The sequence below is a fragment of the Ovis canadensis genome, chromosome 11 (genome assembly GCF_042477335.2).
Source record: "Ovis canadensis isolate MfBH-ARS-UI-01 breed Bighorn chromosome 11, ARS-UI_OviCan_v2, whole genome shotgun sequence".
Classification (NCBI taxonomy): domain Eukaryota; kingdom Metazoa; phylum Chordata; class Mammalia; order Artiodactyla; family Bovidae; genus Ovis; species Ovis canadensis.
This window is the reverse complement of record NC_091255.1, coordinates 30,092,730-30,113,274: the sequence shown is the minus strand read 5'-3', so window position 1 is coordinate 30,113,274 and position 20,545 is coordinate 30,092,730. Positions and strand designations below refer to the sequence as shown.

Below are 20,545 nucleotides of genomic sequence, written 5' to 3'. Positions count from 1 at the left end.
ACAAAGGGTAGGGTAAATACCTACCTGATTTATTGGGGCAACTGGGCTGACCCATATGCATCGATGGATGGTTATTTGCATAAAGAGATGCCAGATGCTTTAGAGTCTCTTTGTTTTCCACTGCAAAAAGAAAAGTTCAGAAGTTAGCAGAGAAATCGAAAGGACTTTTCTCCAAGTTCAATTTTATGGACACAGAAATCACATTCCTTTCCTTTGAGTAAATCTTGTGCCTTGAGGAAGTTGATTAAGGAGTTATTATAATTAAGTACATGGTTCTGTTCACCCCAAATAGGGAAAGGAGTACATCAAGGCTATATATGGTCACCTTGCTTATTTAACTTAGATGCAGAGTATATCATGAGACATGCCGGGCTGGAGGAAGCACAAGCTGGAATCAAGATTGCCGGGAGAAATATCAATAACCTCAGATATGCAGATGACACCACCCTTATGGCAGAAAGTGAAGAGGAACTGAAGAGCCTCTTAATGAAAGTAAAAGAGGAGAGTGAAAAAGCTGGCCTAAAACTCAACATTCAAAAAGCTAAGATCATGTCATCTGGTCCCATCAGTTCATGGCAAATAGGTAAGGAAACAATGGAAACAGTGACAGGCTTTATTTTCTTGGACTCCAAAATCACTGCAGATGGTGACTGCAGCCATGAAATTAAAAGGTGCTTGCTCCTTGGAAGAAAAGTTATGACCAACCTAGATAGCATATTAAAAAGCAGAGACATTACTTTGTCAGCAAAGGTGCATCTAGTCAAAGATATGATTTTTCCAGTAGTCATGTATGGATGTGAGAGTTGGACTATAAAGAAAGCTGAGCGCTGAAGAACTGATGCTTTTGCACTGTGGTGTTGAAGAAGACTCTTGAGAGTCCCTTGGACTGCAAGGAGATCAAACCAGTCAATCCTAAAGGAAATCAGTCCTGAATATTCATTGGAAGGACTGATATTGAAGATGAAACTCCAATTCTCTGGCCACCTGATGTGAAGAACTGACTCACTGGAAAAGACCCTGATGCTGGGAAAGATTGAAGGTGGGAGGAGAAGGGGATGACAGAGGATGAGATGGTTAGATGGCATCACTGACTCAATGGTCATGAGTTTGAGCAAAATCTGGGAGTTGGTGATGGATAGGGAAGCCTGGTGTGCTGCAGTCCATGGGGTTGCAAAAAGCTGGATACAACTGAGTGACTGAACTACTCTAGTCTGTTCACCTCAGGATAATCTGACCAAGAAGAGAAGCAACTTTCTTATATTAAAAGGCACTGTGAGTTTAACAAGTCACTGCAGAAAAATACAAACCTATTTTGGTATGTTTTACTACATTTGGAGGCAACTGTGGCCTAATTACAATATTCCTTGTAAGCCTGAAAATGTATCGAAAACGACACAAATTATCTCCACATATAATGGCCTCAGGTAGATTCAACAGGTAACTGTTTAACTCCCCACAAGGCACAATCAGTCAGGCACAGTTTAAAGCAGGAGAGGGGAATTCAGTACCATTGCTTCCCTGATAGCTCAGTTAATAAAGAATCCGCTTGCAATGCAGGAGGACCCTGGTTCAATTCCTGGGTCAGGAATATCCACCGGATAAGGGAAACACTACCCACTCCAGTATTCATGGGTTTCCCTTGTGGCTCTGCTGGTAAAGAATCTGTCTGTGTTGTGGGACAACCGCTCCAGTATTCTTGCCTGGAGAATTCCATGGACTATATATAGTCCATGGGCTTGCAAAGAGTCGGACACAACTGAGCAACTTTCACTTTCACTTTCCATGTTTGATTCAGTTCAGTCCACTTCAGTTGCTCAGTCGTGTCCGACTCTTTGCGACCCAATGAATTGCAGCACACCAGGCCTCCCTGTCCATCACCAACTCCCAGAGTTCACTCAAACTCACGTCCATCGAGTCGGTGATGCCATCCAGCCATCTCATCCTCTGTTGTCCCCTTCTCCTCCTGCCCCCACTCCCTCCTAGCATCAGAGTCTTTTCCAAAGAGTCAACTCTTCACATGAGGTGGCCAAAGTATTAGAGTTTCAGCTTTAGCATCAGTCCTTCCAAAGAACACCCAGGGCTGATCTCCTTAAGAATGGACTGGTTGGATCTCCTTGCAGTCCAAGGGACTCTCAAGAGCCTTCTCCAACACCACAGTTCAAAAGTATCAATTCTTCGGCACTCAGCTTTCTTTACAGTCCAACTCTTACATCCATACATGACCACTGGAAAAACCACAGCCTTGACTAGAGAGACGTTTGTTGACAAAGTAATGTCTCTGCTTTTGAATATGCTATCTAGGTTGGTCATAACTTTCCTTCCAAGGAGTAAGCGTCTTTTAATTTCATGGCTGCAATCACCATCTGCAGTGATTTTGGAGCCCCCAAAAATAAAGTCTGACACTGTTTTCACTGTCTTCCCATACATTTCCCATGAAGTGATGGGACCAGATGCCATGATCTTCATTTTCTGAATGTTGAGCTTTAAGCCAACTTTTTCACTCTCCTCTTTCACTTTCATCAAGAGGCTTTTGAGTTCCTCTTCACTTTCTGTCATAAGGGTGGTGTCATCTGCATATCTGAGGTGATTGGTATTTCTCCCGGCAATCTTGATTCCAGCTTATGCTTCTTCCAGCCCAGCGTTTCTCATGATGTACTCTGCATATAAGTTAAATAAGCAGGGTGACAATATACAGGCTTGACGTACACCTTTTCCTATTTGGAACCAGTCACATGATATGAATTTCTTGGGGCGAGCACTGTGTCTTATTCACTTTTGTATTTCCAATATCTACAGATATAATAACCGTTCCATAAAAGATTATGGAGTGAACTGAACAGGTGTGACAAGATGGCTACACTAAATAAAGCTAGGCTCCCTCCTACAAGGAACTGTCTGAACTGTTGAGGGGTGTATAGTCTTCTTAGGCTGGTTATTCATGCAGTGTGCTCAAAGACTCACCATTTTAAAAAGTTTCAGAAGGGACATTACATAATTGAAATTTGAAATTTCCTATCTAAGCTCAAATGCTATATATGTAAAGTAACATTCTACATACCTGTTTGCACTGGCTTGTCATATGGGTATGTGACCAGCACTGAACCACCATCTAGAGCAACAGAAAGACTGAAGTCCTGTTTCTGAATCAAGTTTTCAATGATGGCTTTAGTCTCAGGTTGGGAGGCATTACCTAAAAAATAGAAAAGTCAAACATAAAATACCGAGTTTTAAAATTTTAGTATGAACAGCTAAGAAAATATTCCCTACTTGAACATAGTCAAAAGGTTAACTTACAAAATCTGTAAATACTTTATTACACCATAAGCCACTATCTCAAGAAAGAAAGATATATCCTAGGAGGCAGGTTATTTTGAGTTTTACATATTTTAGATAATGTTGAAAGGTCAATGACTCTTAGCAAGTTTAAGAAAATTCTTACTGGAAACAAAAAGAGATAGATATATCCTCTCTTAGAAAATGAAAACCTGTTTTTGAAAGAAAATAAGATTTTCAGAAATTTTCTGCAGCATTGTTTGTAAGAACAAAAATTAGAATGAAATTAAATGTCCATCAGCCGGGAAATTGTTGAATAAATTAGAGTACTACCATACATTAATAGCATACTAAAATGCTATTAATAAGAATGTTAGAGATTTGTAAGCATTAAAATAGACAGATATCAGTGATGTATCCAGTAGAAAAAGTTGCAGAATATCTATAGCTGATGATCCTTATATTTAAGTAAATAAGAAACAGGCCCCTTCAAATCAACATACACATACATCGTGTGTGTGTGTACACACATATATAAGAGAGTAGAGAGAGAGAATATCCATCTCTGTATGACTAGTGATGGAAACTTCTTCCCAATATTGGATTTTGAAGAAAAAACTTGAATTACCTTTGCAAATGTAAAACTAGGAAACCTGCAAAGTTTTCAAGATGTCTCTATTCATTTATACTGTACATCCTAGACAAAAAAGCACCCCTTACTCATTTAAATAACAGGATTAACCAATCTCCTAGCACAGAGAAATAAAATTATCTGCAAAGTACTTTAATGGCCTAAAAATAAGTCTTACTTGTGAAGTCTGTATCCAGGTCTTTGCCATGAGCATTTGTCTGTCCTGTCTTGGAAGCACAGTCTTTCTCTTGTGCTTTCTCTCGCCCATCTGGATTTAGAGAAGGGACAATCACAATTCTAGTCCTGTCAACCAACTAAAACAGAAACAGAAATAAATGGATATATTAGCTCTATGTGAAATCAAAGGATACCTTGCCATGCCTCAAACAGAAAGTCTTCATTATTTGTTTTAAACACAGATTTAAAAGGCAGAATTGAAAAATAAATAAAATTCTTTCTTGCTCCAAATAAATTTTAAAAATAATCAAAAACTGTACAACTAATGTTCCTAGAGACCTCCCGATAACTTACATCAAGGGTTAAAAACCACTGTCTATACACTAAAATCCCCTGGAGGAGGAGATGGCAACCCACTCCAGTATTCTTGCCTGGAAAAATCCCATGGATAGAGAGAGGCCTGGCAGTCTATAGTCCATAAGGTTGCAAAAGAGTCAGACATGGCTGAGCACACACACACACAGGCTAAACTCAGCCTGATGCTTGTTATTATAAAGTTTTACTGGCACACAGTCTTGCCCATTCATATGACTGCTTTTGTTCTGCAGTGGCAGAGTTGAGCAGCTGCAACACAGAACCTCTGACCCACAGGGTCCCAAATATATATTATAGGACCCTTTATAGAAAAGGTTTGCTGACCACTGGCTGGCTTAGGTCAATAATAATGGCAATATGGTATTTCCAGATCAAAAACTAGAAGATATAATGTTCTAATTGACAAATATCAATGTATATCTGGAAACAATGAGACAGAAGAGTTGAAATCAGCATATCAAGGAAATATGGGGTAGGATATTTGTCTTATCCAAATAATTTCTCCTTCAGATGATCCATATCCATAGGTGTTAATACCTATATTTATGGCATGAACTTCTCATTTAATTTATCCTAAATATTTCTAATAGTAAATCAGAATAAGTGATCCCTGGTTTATTTGTTCTGGTAAAACAGTCAATAGCTTGAAGTATATTTGCAATCCTTTAATTAATTTATTCTAGAGTCTTTCCCCTGAGGGAGATTTTCTTCCTAAAGTATATATGTTTGGGCTTAACCACAGGTCTCTGGTTATGCATATGTTTCTTTGACGTCTCCAGACAATTCTGACACTTAGCTCAAAACAAATGGCAATCTAAAGCATTGTTGTTGTTTAGTTGCTTAGTTGTGTCTGACTCTTTTGTGACCTCATGGACTGTAGCCCACGAGTCTCCTCTGTCCGTGGGATTCTCCAGGCAAGAATACTGGAGTGGGTTGCCATTTCCTTCTCCAGGGATCTCCCCACCCTGAGATCAAACCTGTCTCTTGCATTGCAGGTGTATTATTTACCAATGAGCTACCTGGGAAACACAATCTAAAGCCTAATTAGACCAGTGAGGCAAAATCTTATAAACTACGAGTTTTGAAATCCATGGTAGATGTACCTTTTATAACCATAAGATCAGTAGGTGGCAATTGTGGCCAAATAATAGGCTCAGTCGTGTCCAACTCTCTGCGACCCCATGGACTGTAGCCTACCGGCTCCTCCGTCCATGGGATTTTCTGGGCAAAGGTGCTGGAGTGGGTTGCCATTTCCTTCTCCAAACAGAATAAGCTGAGGAGCTTTTAAAGGAATATTGATGCTTCTGGGGATGGAGCCCAGCCACTGAGATTTTTAAAAACTTCCCAGATTTTTCAATGTGTAGCCAGGGTTAAGAACCACTCTCCTAGGTAATCTCCTATTTTGAAACATCGTCATCAACAAAATCTCTGAAAACAGGAAGAAGGCAATGGGATCTCCCTTTTTGAAAATCAAGCCTGATTTACGTTCACTTCACCTAATCCCACATCATGGGATCCTAATCGTGACATCAGTTCTTTCCAAATTTCTCTCAGTGGAGGCAGTAGAGTAAAACAGAACAGCACAGGCTTTATAGTGACACACACCTGGGCTTAAATCCCAGTTTTACCACTTAGCAGCTGTGTGACCTCCTGTAAGTTATCTAATATCTCTGCCTCGGTTTTCACATCTATTAAATGGAGATAACATAATTGCAGGGTTGAGGGTTAAATTATGGTATATGTAAAGTATCTACAACACAGTAGGTATTAAGCAAATACTACTTCCTTTTCCCTTTCTTAAGTTCTATACAGACAGTGGCAATTTGTGAATGTTCTAAACAGAGGCATACTCTTTCCTTCCTTTCTCTAACACAACACAGAAACTAGGCTGTTTAACCATATATAAGCAGCTTCTGGACCAGCAGTATAGTCTCTAGTCATGGATGACTGAAGTTGGCATGGCTGTATCACTTTTTCTAAAATCTCTTAGCATCCAATACTTTTATCTTTATTACATGAAAAGAAAAACTATTTCTCTTCCACCTCATTTTTCAATATAGTACCCTAACTGTAAATAACTGGCAATGGAAGTCCCTCAAATTAGAATGTATATCACTGTGAGTAAAGAATGGAAGGGTAACATAAAGGAACAGAGGACTGAATGCAAACCTTTATTATTTCTTTTCCTCTATGGCTCTTAATATATACAAAGAAATATAATAGACACTATTAACAACTATATACCAAGGTCCATTTTTAAAGAGTAAAGTTTATAATGATATTAAAAGTACCACTGTATAAAAATCTAACAGGAAATTAAATTTTTAAAAAAATGATGCCTTTGATATCAGTATACAATCAGTAAGTCACTGAGCTTTATCCTTTTAAAGCATGTTAAAACAGGTTATTCTCTTACTTGTGTAACAGCTGGGTTCTTTTTGTAGTTTAGACAGAGAAATTCTGCCAGAGCTAAAAGAAGTTCAGTTCCAACTGGAGCATTGCCATGGATACCAGCAACAAAACGAATCTTTGGCTCTTCAGGCTCAGATACATTGGGCTTATTGGAGATTTCAAGGGACCAAATGTGACGGTATTCAGCACTCTGTCCCAGACTGTCGAAAACCAGAATCAAAAAGTCAGTGAATAATCAAGTTACTTACCTGATTGCTGCCTTACTTGATTACTGTTAATGCTGCCTTACAGATTTTAAAAACAGAAATGAGAACAAAATTCAAAAAGTCCTAAAAAATCTTTAAAGAATAAATCTGTGAGAATACTTTAAGAAAATTAGGTTCCCTTGATCAAAGAAAGTCAAACAGATGTAAGATACTATCAGATTCAGGAATGACTATGATTGCATTCCTTCAAGTCCAGTCATTCCTCGATCATCTTCGTGATGTTTACCCAATCTTCTAGAATCTATATTATTTCTTTAGTTAGCATATGTCTCTTAAGTTAACTCACTTAAATTTTTATTACTGAAATCTCTAAATAGACACAAATGCATGAAATCTTACTTTTAAGATCTAAATGAATTTATGTGAATAAGACATTTTACATTTTAAATGCAGTGCCAGAATCACAGCAAAACTAATTTTATAGGCCTGCTTTCTCTAATAAAAAGAAAGACTTATTAAGAGTTAGATAGAAAAAAAAAATTGGCACTAAACTGAGGATTAATAGAATAGACAGAGCACTGCTTTCGCATGAAGGTATTTAACGACACTTAGTAACCGCTGGAGGGCCACCTAAAACTGTCTTGCGTCCCACCATGGGCAGATGCTGTACATTAGGAGGGGACTATTTAACAAAACATGCATGCTCAATTGCATTTAAAGGTTAAAAAACTTCACTAAGTAAACGGAAAGCAAAACAATGTCCAATTTTTTTAATTTTAAAATAAGAAAGTCTTAAACCTCTATATGGCACTAAGATGGACCATATTAAAACATGACCTGGGCAGAAAAGTTCAAGAATCAGTTGAGGAAGAGAGGTAATTGGTATCTTCCAATGGAAGAGAGGTAATTTCAGTTCAGTTCAGTTCAGTCGCTCAGTCGTGTCCGACTCTTTGTGACCCCATGAACTGCAGCACGCCAGGCCTCACTGTCCATTACCAACTCCAGGAGTCCACCCAAACCCATGTCCATTGTGTCAGTGATGCCATCCAACCATCTTATCCTCTGTCGTCCCCTTCTCCTGCCCTCAATCTTTTCCAGCATCAGGGTCTTTTCTAGCCCTCTATAAGGCTAAGTCAGCTCTTTGCATCAGGTGGCCAAAGTATTGGAGCCTCAGCTTCAACATCAGTCCTTCCAATGAACACCCAGGACTGATCTCCTTTAGGATGGACTGGTTGGATCTCCTTGCAGTCCAAGGGGCTCTCAAGAGTCTTCTCCAACACCACAGGTAATTGGTAATTGCCAAAGTAAATATGTGCAATTTATGTGCAAAAGTAAAATCCTTTGTAATCACAAACATTATAAACCAGAATTTGAGAAACTACATTTACTGGTAAAATTAAAAGAAACAGTGAAGAAAAAAAAGTGAAAAGCAGATAATGTTCATTTGGTTTGGAGTAGAGACTTATTACTCTCAGGGCAAAATGCAAAGGAAAGACCCTACAATAGGCAAATAATAGGGATCAACAGATCAAGGAAATAATTTTGAAACAGTGAAAGTGAAGCAGAGAAGCACAATGAAATGAAGGTAAAAGTTATCTCAGTCACCAGTTTCACATAAGCCAGTACTGCATGTTTTCTCAGAACCCTTAATCACATGAGCCCCTAAGGCTTCAGGGAACAGTAACTGTGAGCAGAGACTAAAGTACAGAAAATGACAGCCAATCAAACTTCATTTTCTAATTTGAAGAAAAGGGTAAATATTATTCCTGACAAGTGAGCTCATAGTTCTAAACCTATCCCTTGCCCCTAGCAAAATAAAACTAAATAATATTTACTCAGAGCATAAAATCTGCAGCTGAGAAGTGGAAAGGGTTTTGAAATCAAAGTAATCATTAGAAAGAGTGGTTTTACATTTTCTGGAGGTACAGGCCACACATTACTGAACTAACAAGTAGCTCTGCTCCAGTGTTTCTTGTAAAAGTTTCCAAGATTCATTGCTAGAAAGATCTCCAAGCAAATATCTGTTTCAAAATAAGTTAACACCAACTCTATACATTCAACCCAAATACTTCTGAATGAATTGCAAGAACCATTTAATGTGGTTTATGCTGAATGTAACCTCTGTAAAAAGAATAAAGGAAGGAAGGAAGGAGAAAGAAAGGGGAAAAAAAAGTCAATAAGAAGGTGACACTTACTTGGTAAGATTTGTAATAAGTGGATAGTTCATCACAAGCCCTCTCAGAAACTCTGACAAGTCCTTGTATGAATGGTAACGATAAAGAGCCAGATTTGAGGAGGAGCGTAACATGAGGCGTTCTAAACCATTCTCAGCTGAAAGGTCTTTAATTAAAGCTTCAAACTCTTTAGTGGTCGGATCGCTGACATCATCAGTATTGGTACTGTCCCCCTTGCCTTTCTTTGATTCATTGTTTGAATCTGTTGAAGATCGGACAAGTGTGAAGTTGACCTGAACAGCACCTTCACTCTTTACGGTCACATTCTTGGTGACCGGGTTATACCTGCAATAAAGTAGACAGATCAGGGTCACACATTTGCAGCTGGAGTACCCAAGCCCTGGCAAGACAGGGCAACTCAACGTTGCTTAGCCTCTATAGGGCTTTACGGCGATAATCTTCCAGAATAGAGCAGTTTCTTTCATCCTCAAGCACTCAATTTCAGAGCATTCAGTAACTCACCCTCGAGCAGATGCGGTGATTTTGTAAGTTCCTGGAACCAAGAGACGCCAGTAATCTCCATTTTTGTAAGTAGTTACTGGGTGATTAATTTCAGCAACACTAATGGTGGCATTTAATATACCTCTGCCATCTGTGGCATCTAGGACGAATCCTTTGACACCCTGATGGACCTGAATAAAGCACAAGGATATCCAGATTTTACTGATAAAGATTATCATCTAGGTATTTTGGGAGTTCACATCCAACATAACAGATTCTTAAATAATGTAAACGTGTAGAACAAACAGGAATTCAGGACTTCAGAGTAAAGCTAAATGTAACCATCCATTAAATAAAACATTTTATTTTCTGAAAGGCTAATTCTTCACAAGCTATATTTGTCTTTACCATGAGGAAAATAAACAACTGTTTAAACTCCAGCACCAATTTCAGAATATAGGACATTCAATAAGAAAACTGACCTGCTTTAAAAAGGAAATGTCATTTAAAAAAATGATCTAGAGGACTACTCTAGATCAGAGAGACTAAAGAGATATAATAATCAAACCAAATGCAATGAATGAATCTTGACAAGATTGTGGTTCTAACATACAGCTACAGAAAGACATTTTGAGGACAATAAGGAGGAAATTTGAATGTGGACAAAGTATCAGGCAGTACAGGGAGTTAGTGTTAATTTCCTCAGGTGCTCGCTCTCTGCTCTGCTCAGTCATTTCAGTCGTGTCTGACTCTCTGAGACCCTATGGAGTGTAACCCACTAGGCTCCTCTGTCCACAGGATTTTCCTGGCAAGAATACTAGAGTGGGTAGCCATGCTCTCTCCTCCAGGGGGTCTTCCCAAACCCAGGGATCGAACCTGTATCTCTTGCATCTCCTGCACTGGAGGTGGATTCTTTACCATTAGTGCCACCTGGGAAGCCCTTTTCTTAGGTGAGATAATAGCAATTGGAGATGTCAGGTAGGAGAATTAACTCTATTTTTAGACTACTTTTAAATATTCTGAAATACTTAGGGATAAATATCATAACACCTGCAATTTATACTGAAATAGTTCAGCAAAAGTATGTGTATGTGTATATACGTGTGTGTATGTATATAAAAAATACAAATGTAGCAAATGGAAAAACTGTTAAACCTAGGTAAAAGAAGAGTAGCATTTGTTGTGTTAGTCTTACAGTTTTTCCTAATGTTTAAAAAATTTCAGAATAAAGCATTCTAAGATATTAGTATGTAAAGTGGAAATCACTCAGTCGTGTCTGACTCTTTGGGATCCTCCAGGCCAGAATACTGGAGTGGGTAGACTTTCCGTTCTCCAGGGGATTCTTCCAAACCCAGGGACTGAACCCAGGTCTCCCACATTGCAGGCAGATTCTTTACCAGCTGAGCCACAAGGAAGCCCAAGAATACTGGCGTGGGAAGCCTATCCTTTCTCCAGTGGATCCTCCTGACCTAGGAATTGAAGCGGGGTCTCCTGCATTGCAGGCAGATTCTTTACCAACTGAGCTATCAGAGAAGCCCATTAGTATATAAACTCACACCCTTTATACCACTTTACTCAGAAAAGTACTGGCACAAAGGAGTACTCAGGTTATCCTAACAATTTTCATCATTATTAGCATATTTTTACAGTCTTTACCTACTGGTTACCATGTACATCCAAACAAAAGAAAACTCATCATTTCACAGTAAATCTCTGGCAAAGGAAAAAAACAACAACACACATTCACCCCATAGCCCATCTTTTGCTTCCTTAGTCACTCAGCTGAAACTGGCCCTTTGTGAGCCCACGGACTGTAGCCCACCAGGATCCTCTGTTTACAGGATTTTCCAGGCAAGAATACTGGAGTGGGTTCCATTTCCTTCTCCAGGGGATCTTCCCCACCCAGGGATCAAACCTGGGTCTCCTTCATTGCAGGCAGATTCTTTACCAACTAAGCCACCAGGGAAGCCTAAAATGCTGAGCTTGCTTATCACTTGACAAATTTTTAGGTGTGTATCCAATTTATATTAGCCTTTTATAAGGACAGGGTAAAAAGTGACACTATCCATTAAGTGTAAAACATCATCACTACATCATTTAATCATTTCGAACTTTTCTCCACACATAAAAATAAACTTATTTACATCCATAAATCTCCTAAATAAATTTACTAAAACATGAATAGGTCAAACTGGAATTCCAATGAGGTGTATTCCAAAATCAATGCATGAAAACCACATGTACACACAAAAATCTTGCTCTTGGGAGAAATTTCCGATGTCACTCCTGAATAGTCACCTGTTTCATAAACTGGATTAGGGATCTTCGATTCTGTGCCCAAAATTTTGGCAGGTCTTTCTCAAATGGGTATTTCACACAACCTAGTTCAATAGTCACTTCAAAGCAATTTGTTTGCAAATAGTTCCAGTCCTGCATACCACCTGAAGGATAAAAACTTTAAATTAGTTACTCTGAAGAAGTTCTAACTAGCCCAGATCCCAAATGGCAAGCAACATTCCTAGTAAAAAGTCAAATTCGTTCTTTTATCAGCATAGTTGAACACCAATAATGTGTTCATGTAAGAGTGCTTCTATGCTTGTGGTACAGGTAAAAAACATCTGTACTTTCATGTTCAGAAAGAATTCAAGTGTAGCTCACACTCTTCTAATTAGCACATCTAAATGTTCTTTATAATAGCCAGAGGGAAAATATACCATTTTCATCAAGTACAATAATTTTACTCAAAATTCAAAGTGCACCAAATATAAAAAATTGTTGAAAAACTAATTTGAATGTTTTAAACTAATTATAAAATATTTTTAAAAGAATGATTATTCCTCAAAACTAAAAACTCAGTAACAAGCAGTACCATTGGGAGGACAGAAAAGCCATCAAGTCGCATGGCCTTGATATAAAGAATGTTTTACCTGGGACATTGTACCAGCTGGCTCCATTTGTTATTCCATGAGGAAAATACTCATTAGGGTACATATTCTTACAAGGTCTACCTTGAAACATCTGCGAGTTTTCCTTAAAAAAAAAAAAAAAGAATCTTTACTTGTATTTGTTTGTATCTGCATCAAAAAAACATGAGGGGGATAAGGAAAGATAATAAGAGTGGTTACCAATAAGGTATGTGTTGGGGTGGATGGAGTCATGGAAGCAGAGACTTTTCAATGTATAGCTTTCTGTGCCACTTTGATTTTTTACTATATGGATTTAATACCTACTTTTTAAAACCAAAATTAAACAGTTTATGCTCTGTTAAAAAAAAACACTGAAGACTTCATTTATTACTTGTATTTACAAGTAATATAAAAATCCAACACAATCCCTCTCACAAGCAAAACCGAACTGCTCATATTCATACTTTCATTTTGTGATCTCAAGAGGCTTAAAGTCCCTAAAAGGTAGTTCACAAACGAGGACAGGTAAGCATCTTTCTCTGACTTGTTAGGGGCCAAGGCAGCCCTTCTGTTCTTTGGAGTTATTTTATTCTGCTACAACTGGTTGCACCTTTTTCTTCCCTAAAGACAATACCCTGCTCCTTGAAACAGTTTGTGTCTGTGTGTTCTCAGTCTCCAGCAGTGTCTGGCACAGCATGTGTGCAATTGTTTGCTCAATACAGAGTAAAAAAAAAAAAATTCTATAGAGGCACAAATAAACACTATTGAAAGCTAGAGGAGAGAAAGATTATTTTTGACTAGAGTTACAGGGGAATTTTCCTGAAGAAATTAAGCTCTTGAAGATGGTCAAAACTTCACCTCTCTCTTTTGTAAATAGAAAATAAAAAGTACAGAAAAGTATAAAGAGAGAAATAATTTTTTATTTTCCCACCGCTGAGAATTAACCATTTAACTTTAAAATATACAAAATAATCCCCTTTCATAAACTTAACATACCATTTACAGGCTTACCATTTATACCACTCTACTATCAAATGAAAGCTATTACTTTAGATTACTGGAATATTTATGTACGTGTTGTATATGTGTTCAAAGGGAGAAGACAAGAGAGTTAAAGTTTAAAATAGGCTTCTGGTGACCTTTGAGGTGGCACTTCCAGATGAAACAGTGTAGGTGGAAGATGGATGACAAGAAACTGAGGCATGAGAGAACAATAAGGAAGTGGAGACAAGTGGAAACTATTCAGGTTTCTTATTCTTTTGAACTAATCTTAGACTTGTAGAAATGTTACAAAAATAGTACTGAGTTTTATACATCTTTGATCAAGTATTTCCTATGTTAGCATTTTATATAATCATAGCACCTTGATCAAAACAAAAAAAAACTAATTCAGTTGTGTCCGACTCTTTGCAACCCCATGGACTGTAGCCCATCAGGCTCCTCTGTCCTTGGGGATTCTCCAGGCAAGAATACTGGAGTGAGTTGCCATGCCCTCCTCCAGGGAATCTTCCCAACCCAGGGATTGAACCTAGGTCTCCCACATTATATGCAGATTCTTTACTGTCTGAGCCACCAGGGAAGCCCTAATATTGGCATGATACTATTAACTAAAATAACCTACATTTTATTCAAATACCACAAGTGTTCCACTAATGCCTGCCTGAAATTTTCTCTTCCCTTGATATCTGTCACATTGTATAGCTCTGTTTTTTCACTTTCACTTAATTGAATTAAAATTAAATTTCATTATACTCAAAATATAATAAAAGTTATTGTAGAAAATTAGAAAATTGAGGCAAGCAAAAAATATAAAGCCAGAAATCACCAGCCATTTCCTATTTTGACGTATAACATTTGACCATTTTTTGACCCTTTTCTCTTCACTAATTGTCAAAGGGCAGGCACTTCTTCCTTTCTTTTTGCTTTTCTTCTCTCCCAGAAGCTATGTGTTTGGAAGATTTTCCTTTAAATCCACCTGCCCTTTTAAATTGTGATTATCCCTTTAAATATACCAGATCCTTTAATTTGTATGTACTTTGAAACCTCCTCCATGTATTCCACTGCTTTCACCTGCCCAGTTATTATGTTAGTATTTTCAGATTTAGGTTTCAGATTAAGGGCACATTCACTGTTGGTGGTCATTCTGAATCATCTTAATGCCTGCCTTTCCTTAAACTTCCCTCTTTTGTCTTTATTGATTTTTGGAAGGCTTTACGCTAATTTGAAATAAATCATACAAAGAAAGACAAATACTGTATGATGTGACTTAAATGTGGAATTTAAAAAAATACAACAAATTAGTGAACATAACAAAACAGACTTAGAGATACAGAGAACAAACCAGTGATTATCAGCGGGGAGAGGAAAAGGGAGGGGCAATACAGGAGTAGGGGATTAAGAGGTACAAACTACCATATATAAAGTAAACTACAAGGATATACTGAATAACACAGGGAAATAGCTGATATTTTATAATGACTATAAATGGAGTACAATCCTTAAAAATTGTGAATCACTATATTATACACCTGTAACATATAATATTACACATATGTACTTCAATTTTTAAAAAATTAGGAGAAAAAAATGAAGAATATGAGTAAAACAAACAATAATTGAGAAGACAGAATTGGAATGAATGCATGTCAGATTATTCACAGTTCTGCTTTAGTTCAAGGCAAAGTGATCTACAGAGAGAAAGACAAACAAAGCTGGGATTAGAAGGCTCAAGTAGACGATAAATGCTCAGAATCACCATAGTGGGAAATGAGCCAGGGAGTCAAGTTGCTTGCTGGGGAGAACCGAGGGCTAGGCTGACGTTAAAGTGCACTATATATACATATTGTAGTCAACTGCCATAACTGTGTGACTTTTCTGGGATGTATCAGAGAGATGACTATAATTAATAAGGGTTGGCCATTGGCAAGGCAGATATGTCAAAAGGGCATAAAAGACCCTAAGATGCATCACTGAAAGGTATGTCCATGGGTCTAGGCTGGGTAGAAAAGAAACCAAATCAAAAGGGTTAAAGATCAAAGAAAATAAAAAGAGGCTAAGGAATGCAAAGTTACAAAGAGGGTGAAAAGTGGAACGATAATAATGGGCAGGATGTGATGGGGATATGTATAAAATTTTATCTCTTAGTTTCTACTTTGATGATTTGGAAGTTTTCTCATTAAAAAAAAAATTATTCCAGGTATATCCCTCAAAAATGGCATATCCAAACAGAAGACAACTATACTTTAAAGTGAAATAAGATACATACTCCCTGTTAGAAACTCTGAACAAACTCACAAGTTCACCTTGTATAGAACGAGGGAATGGGAAAAGCAGAATGACAGAAGGGTCTGAGTAGAGAGCGCAGACCTGCAGAAATAAGTTTCATTTCTCAATGACCAGTAACATCACAGACTGAGTCAGTAGTAAGACCAAAACCAGAAACTAACAAGCCTGGTTCCCAAGCCTCAACTTTTAACATGTTTTGTAATAACAATTTTTGAAATAAAATTACACACATTTCTGATTATGAAAGTAACATAAAAATACAGAAATTTCTACCTGCTCCCTGTAGTATGTTACTCAGTTCAGTTCAGTCACTCAGCCATGTCCGACTCTTTGTGACCCCATGAATCGCAGCACGCCAGGCCTCCCTGTCCATCACCAACTCCTGGAGTTCACTCAGACTCACGTCCATCGAGTCAGTGATGCCATCCAGCCATCTCATCCTCTGATGTCCCCTTCTCCTCCTACCCCTAATCCCTCCCAGCATCAGACTCTTTTCCAATGAGTCAACTCTTCGCATGAGGTAGCCAAAGTACTGGAGTTTCAGTTTTAGCATCATTCCTTCCAAAGAAATCCCAGGGCTGATCTCCTTCAGAATGGACTGGTTGGATCTCCTTGCAGTCCAAGGGACTCTCAAGAGTCTTCTCCAACACCACAGTTCAAAAGCATCAATTCTTCAGCGCTCAGCCTTCTTCACAGTCCAACTCTCACATCCATACATAACCACAGGAAAATCCATAGCCTTGACTACATGGACCTTAGTCGGCAAAGTAATGTCTCTGCTTTTGAATGTGCTATCTAGGTTGGTCATAACTTTTCTTCCAAGGAGCAAGCGTCTTTTAATTTCATGGCTGCAATCACCATCTGCAGTGATTTTGGAGCCCCCCAAAATAAAGTCTGACACTGTTTCCACTGTTTCCCCATCTATTTCCCATGAAGTGATGGGACCAGATGCCATGATCTTCATTTTCTGAATGTTGAGCTTTAGGCCAACTTTTTCACTCTCCTCTTTCACTTTCATCAAGAGGCTTTTGAGTTCCTCTTCACTTTCTGCCATAAGGGTATTGTCATCTGCATATCTGAGGTTATTGATATTTCTCCTGGCAATCTTGATTCCAGCTCGTGTTTCTTCCAGCCCAGCGTTTCTCGTGATGTACTCTGCATATAAGTTAAATAAGCAGGGTGACAATATACAGCCTTGACGTATTCCTTTTCCTATTTGGAACCAGTCTGTTGTTCCATGTCCAGTTGTAACTGTTGCCTCCTGACCTACATACGGATTTCTCAAGAGGTAGGTCAGGTGGTTTTGTATTCCCATCTCTTTCAGAATTTTCCACAGTTTACTGTGATCCACACAGTCAAAGGCTTTGGCATAGTCAATAAAGCAGAAATAGATGTTTTTCCGGAACTCTCTTGCTTTTTCCATGATCCAGCGGATGTTGGCAATTTGATCTCTGGTTCCTCTGCCTTTTCTAAAACCATCTTGAACATCAGGAAGTTCACAGTTCATGTATTGCTGAAGCCTGGCTTGGAGAATTTTGAGCATTACTTTACTAGCATGTGAGATGAGTGCAATTGTGTGGTAGTTTGAGCATTCTTTGGCATTGCCTTTCCTTGCGATTGGAATGAAAATTGACTACTAGGTGCTTAAATACCTTAGACTATAGGTTGGCAACTTTTTTCTTGTAAAGAGCCAGACGGTAAAAATTTTAGGTTTTACAGACTCAAAAGATTCTGTTGCAATGACTTGATTCTGCTCCCTGCATCTATTGAGAGGACTGTAGTATTTGTCTTCTTTAGTCTGTGAATGTGGTGAATTACACTGACTTATATTCAAATGTTGACTGAGAAAGCAGCAACAGACAATATTATAAAGAATGGATGTGGCTGTGTGTCAATAAAACTTTATTTACAAGAATAGGCGGTAGGTTGGATTTTGTCCTAGAGCTGTACCTTGCCAACCCCACCTTAGACTACTTTACGAGATTTATAGTTAAGTATTTGTCAAATGAAATAAACTAGCAGTTTGTTTAGTTTATTACATTCCAAGTACTGTACTAAAAGCTATAGATGAAAAGACATTACCTGAGCTTAAAAGCTAGTGAGGAAACGCGCTAAGTACATTTAGACCAGACTGGGAGTGTTCAGGGTGGTATGGCTATAGACCACATGCAGCACATTTAAAAGTGAGGTGGGAAACAACGAAGAAAGAGAAGTAAAGTGGTCTGCAAGGAAAAAAGGAAGGCTTAACAGAGAAGAAAGCACTTGACCTGAGACTTGTAGGGCTTTGTCTTAATGCATCCTTTAATGAAAAATTAATTTTTATAACATTTTATGTTTGAGCACAAGCCTACCTTGGAATAAGAAAGTGCTATTTGTTGAAACACAGCATCATCTGGTGATTTACTATACATGGCAATGCCTTGTTCATCATCATCAAAAGGGTAGTTAACCACCAAAGTACCTATAAGGGAAATGAGGAAAATGTGTTATTTTTTGCAAGATGGAGCATTAACAGAAAGTAAGCTTTTCACAATACTGCCAGGGACAGGACACCAATACAATTTTCTAAGACTAATTTCCTCAATAGAAATGAAAAAGTTGCTAACTTCCTTGGGAGAAAATCAAAGTAGATAAATAAAATATTAAACAGCTATATATGACACTTAAAGGCTGCATTAACTGGAAAGGTCTTGGGAGTTCACCTGAACTCACAGGCATAATTTACACATTAGAACTGAAATCAGAAGTATACAGGCTTAATTAAACAATTTCACTTTTGTAATACTAAGGATCAGAAAATGTGAGCAAAACTTGATTTTTTTTTTTCGTAAATTCAGACATTTATAAGCTCAAAGAATCTTAAAATAAGAAAGAACTCTTGAAGTCCAATTAACCTACTCTCTTCATTTTGTAGATGTGGAGTCTAAATTGGAGATGCTAAACAACTTATGTTATGGATAGGAGAACTAGTCCCAACCTTCACCCAGAAACAAATGCTAAAAATTTCTTTTATGTTTATGTTATAAACTTGTCAACTGGAGTTATATCATATGGTTTTTTTCATGACCTAAAGTACAGAGAGTGTGTTTTAATACATATAGAAAGGATGTCAACTTCCTTCATGGTACCCATAGTAAATGAAGCAATTAAGATGCTTGCCCTGAGCCTACTCCCCAACCATAGAATCAAATCCCTTATCTTCCTATTATTCACATCAATTTCATTTGTCCATGTGTTCATTTATTCTGCCTTCATTAGGCCATTCATTTTGCCTTTTTGTCATGCCACTTCCTGCACGTGGAAGTGAAGGAACATACTCAACTTGAATCCAGATGAAGTAATACTGTGGTAACGAATACCAGCAAACATTCATCTGTTTAAAAAAATTTTCTTTAAGAAACAAGTATGAACACTCATTTTATTTCTCAAAACAGTTCTAATAAGGTAAGTGTACTTCAACATTTGTTTTTAGACAAATTACTCCAAAAAATTCTTTAAATTTCACCTTGAATTGATGACTCAGGTTTAAAAATTACAACTTAAAAAAGTCAGCTTATACTTAATATTGCCTTTCAAATGGTTAATTTTCTAAGGCCAAAAAAATGTCATAAAAGACTTAGGATATTCCTATAAAAGTTTATTTTTAAAAAATTAGTATCAACACAGAAAGCATGAGCTTTTTACAAAATTTACAAAAATATAAATTTAACTTCATCAATATTAAGAAAAGTGTGCATCAGAGGTCATTAAGAAAGTTAAAATATAGCCTATAGAATGGGAGAAAATATGTGCAAATAAGCAATGTGATAAGGGTCTAGAGCCCAGACTATGTCAAGAAATCCTGCAACTCAACAAAAAGATGAAAAACCCAATTAAAAATGGGTGAAAGACTTGAACTGGAATTTCTCCAGATAAGATACACAAATTACCAAGAAGCACACAAGAACATGCTCAATATCATTAGTCATCAGGGAAATACAAATCTAAATTTCAGTAAGATATCACCTTTCAGCCACTAAAATGGTTGCAATCAAAAAAACACAAATTAACAAGGTAAGTAAGGATGTGGCAAAACTAGAACACTCATATATTGCTGATAGGAACATAAAACGGTTCTGCTACTGTGGAGTAGTTTGGCAGTTCATCAAGAAGCTAAACATGTTGGCATTTCCATCAAAAAGCCAAACATAGGTTAACCTCAAAGAATTGAAAACAGGGACTCAGATATTGTATGCCAATGTGCACAGTAGTAGTATTTGTAATAGTGAAAAGTAAAAATGATCCATCAACAGATACGTAGATAAACAAATTATGGTATATACCTACAATGGAATATTATTCAGTCATAAAAAGAAATGAAGTATGAATACATGCTGCAACGAGAATGATCTTTGAAAACATTATGCCAAGTGAAAGGAGACAGACACAAAGGGTCATATATTGTATGATTTAATTCTTATGAAATATCCAAAATAGGCAAGTCCATAGAGACAGAATGTGGATCGGTGGTTACCAAGGGCTTGTGGGGCATGGGGATAGAACAACTGCTTCATGGGTAAGGGATTTCCTTTTGGGGAGATGAAAATGTTTTCTAACAAAATAGAG

At 37.6% G+C, this 20,545-nt stretch overlaps 1 protein-coding gene across 1 annotated transcript in view; it reads right to left on the bottom strand.

Annotated features, from left to right (window-relative positions):
- Window positions 1–20,545, bottom strand: part of CPD (carboxypeptidase D) — a 72,346-nt gene that overhangs the window by 9,948 nt on the left and 41,853 nt on the right. The window contains exons 8-16 of the mRNA XM_069603015.1: window positions 18,292–18,401; window positions 12,677–12,779; window positions 12,048–12,190; window positions 9,771–9,940; window positions 9,270–9,593; window positions 6,873–7,068; window positions 4,083–4,218; window positions 3,059–3,190; window positions 25–120 (exon numbers count right to left, since the gene is read on the bottom strand). Coding sequence (XP_069459116.1) covers window positions 25–120; window positions 3,059–3,190; window positions 4,083–4,218; window positions 6,873–7,068; window positions 9,270–9,593; window positions 9,771–9,940; window positions 12,048–12,190; window positions 12,677–12,779; window positions 18,292–18,401 — 1,410 coding nt within the window. The remainder of the gene's footprint in view (window positions 1–24; window positions 121–3,058; window positions 3,191–4,082; window positions 4,219–6,872; window positions 7,069–9,269; window positions 9,594–9,770; window positions 9,941–12,047; window positions 12,191–12,676; window positions 12,780–18,291; window positions 18,402–20,545) is intronic.